General features: G+C 35.4%; 1 protein-coding gene across 1 annotated transcript; it reads right to left on the bottom strand.

Annotated features, from left to right (window-relative positions):
• Nucleotides 1-73: 73 nt before the first annotated feature.
• Nucleotides 74-720, bottom strand: LOC111491551 (RING-H2 finger protein ATL79-like). The gene has a single exon (XM_023140510.1). The coding sequence runs from the start codon at nt 673-675 to the stop codon at nt 124-126; it is 552 nt and encodes a 183-aa protein (XP_022996278.1). The 5' UTR covers nt 676-720; the 3' UTR covers nt 74-123.
• Between the last annotated feature and the right edge of the window lie 1,997 nt (nt 721-2,717).

Below are 2,717 nucleotides of genomic sequence, written 5' to 3'. Positions count from 1 at the left end.
AAAAAAAAAAAAAAAAAAAAAAAAAAAAAAAAAAAAAAAAAAAAAAAAAAAAAAAAAAAAAAAAAGAGGCAAAGCTCAATTCGAACTACTATCAAACAGCTACGACAGAGTACTAATCTAAGCTCAAGGGTCACCATGGCGGCCGCCGTGCTCGGAGGACGACGGCGAGGGAAGGAGGTAGCTACGGCGGCAAGTCGGACAAGAAGAATGCAAAATCAACCACTTTTGAATACACTGAACATGAAATCCGTGCTTGCAAATCGTCAATACTCGAATTTCTTCCCCTTCCGAGAATTCCGTCAAACAAATCGTACACTCCGCCTCCGCACCGGCGAGATTTGACTTCATCTCCGCCGTGAATACCAACGCCGGAGCCATTTTCAATTTATTCACCAGCGTCGGCTTCGCCGTTTCATCCTGAAGTTCCTCCTCCTGTTGGCTATCAGACGGATCATGATCGGCGCTACGACGGAGGAAGCAGCGGATGGCGGTGTTGAGAGCCAGAGCACAAATGAGTCCACAGAGAAGGAGGATGACGACGACGGCGGCGTTGGCTTCGAAGTCTTTGGAACTGGAGTACGGCCGCCATGTACAGGGATGGTGATCGTGGCACGGCGGCGATTGCGGTGGCTGGAGGGCTACAGTGTCGTCGGCGTCTAAAGGAATTGGCCGCATTTTCTCTCTCTCTCTCTTCAGTTCTGAAAGGAAGTTTATTTAGTGAGTTGCAGAAGATGAAAGAGACTATATAAAAAATGTGTGGCTAAGATTTCCTCATTTATCTGCTCTCTTTTTTCTTACGTGGCATATTAATTTTGAGGCATTTTTCTTATTTAACTTAACCCAAACTTTACATTGTTCTATTTTTTTATTATTTGAGTGGATTGATTTCGTGAAACATCATCCGTTTATAAATAAAAAAATCTATCTTCATTGTTATGAGGTCTCTTGGAGCCCAAAACAAATTCATGAAAGGTTATACTCGAAGTGGACAATATCATACCATTGTGGAAACTAGTGATTCCTAGATACAAATTTGTATATTCCCATAAATTTATATTTAGTCGGTTTTATATAGTTATAAAGCATAATTTTCAAAGGTCTAAATAAGTCTATTAGTAAAATCAGTGACAAATTTGATGCATATATGTAACAATTCATCTTATAATTATATAGTATGAACATACGAAAGTATTTGTTTCACAAGTAGCAACTGTTTATCTAATATAGAACTATGAGATTTCAGATCGATGAAAAAAAGAACAAATTATTATTTATAAGAGTCTGAAAAACTCTCTTAAGATATAATTTATTACGATTGAAGAAAAATGGAAAGAGAAGTCGAAATGAGATTAAGAAAGGAGAGAAACTGATAGGTATTGAATTAAGTGTCAAAGATTGTAGAAAGACGCAGACTCTTCTAACGTCCCCACACCATCAGCCCCACCATCATTAACCCGTCGGCATCGGCATCTGCATGCAGCTTCCCGGCCGCCATAATTTTCGTCACCCTTTTCTCTTTCCATCATTTCCTGCATTTTAATTGGCTTACAAAATCAGTGCCACGTAATAATTTGTTTTATTTTCACTTTTTGGAGTTTAGAATTTATTTTATCATACAAAAAAAATTTGAATTATCAACTACTTTAAATGGGTTGAATTAAGAAACGTTTTGAAATAGAACTCTAGATTCAAGTCGTGTGCTACGTTTGTTTGGTTGGTGAGTTAGATTTAGAGATGGCCACGAGACAGTGATAGAAAAGTCGTTCCTATCTCCATTCTCTCACTCATTTCATTTCTCAATTCTTACGAAATTATTGATATGAACAAAAAAACATCAATTATACAATATACTTCAATGAAGATGCGAAAAAAAGATTGTTAAAATTATCAAAAGATGTTTCAATTCATGGCACGTTGAAAAAGAATGAAGTTTGATTGTTATAAATTTTGGGTGGGTTACAATTTAGAGTAATTTAGAGTTTTTAGAACTTTTTATTTTACAATTACATAATGGTTAATTATGACCCTTAAGTATGAATGTTTCATTTTGAGGCTATATAAAACTATGTATATTGTATTGGTAAGGCTTGTAAAATATAGTAAAATAAACATTTTTGCTCTTCTTTGGTCAATGACTAAGTTTATTTGCAATTCTATGTAGTTTAGGTTGCATGTAGAATCATTCAAGTTCGACATAATCAATTTTGTTTGTGAAGTGATTCGAATCTTAAGCAAGTGTTTCTTCTTTGAGATATTTGATCAACAAGAATCATTCAAGCTAGACATGATCGATCTTGTTTGTGGATTGATTCGAATCTCAAACAATGTTCTTGCCTTGAGATATTCGATCAACAAGGTAATCCGAATCTTACTCTACTTGTAGTGGTTCCTTATCTTATCAATTATCGTATTTAATTTTATAGATATCCGGAGGAGGATTCTCCATTGAGTTTTTAATGTATATATTTTTATTTTTTAGTCATATCTATTTTTTTTAGTTAAAATTAGGTGTAAAACTACTAGTTAAATTAAAAAAAAAAAATTACACAGATTCATCCTAAGAGACAATGGGCTCAGCCCAACAGCTTTATCTGAAGGAATTAAGCCCAAGAGACCATACGTTTCTCATCACAATCACTCAGTCCAAACCAACCGGGTCGGTTCGGTTGGAGCGGCATGAACCGATCTCCATCATAATTCAGGAGTAAAGAAAAACC

Source organism: Cucurbita maxima, unplaced genomic scaffold (assembly GCF_002738345.1).
Source record: "Cucurbita maxima cultivar Rimu unplaced genomic scaffold, Cmax_1.0 Cma_Scf00016, whole genome shotgun sequence".
Lineage (NCBI taxonomy): Eukaryota > Viridiplantae > Streptophyta > Magnoliopsida > Cucurbitales > Cucurbitaceae > Cucurbita > Cucurbita maxima.
The sequence above is the reverse complement of the archived record's forward strand: the minus strand, read 5'-3'. Positions and strand labels throughout refer to the sequence as shown.

What these genes read in the sequence shown, in the direction of transcription:
- LOC111491551 (XM_023140510.1), bottom strand. Translation starts at nt 675, where the DNA reads ATGCGGCCAATTCCTTTAGACGCCGACGACACTGTAGCCCTCCAGCCA.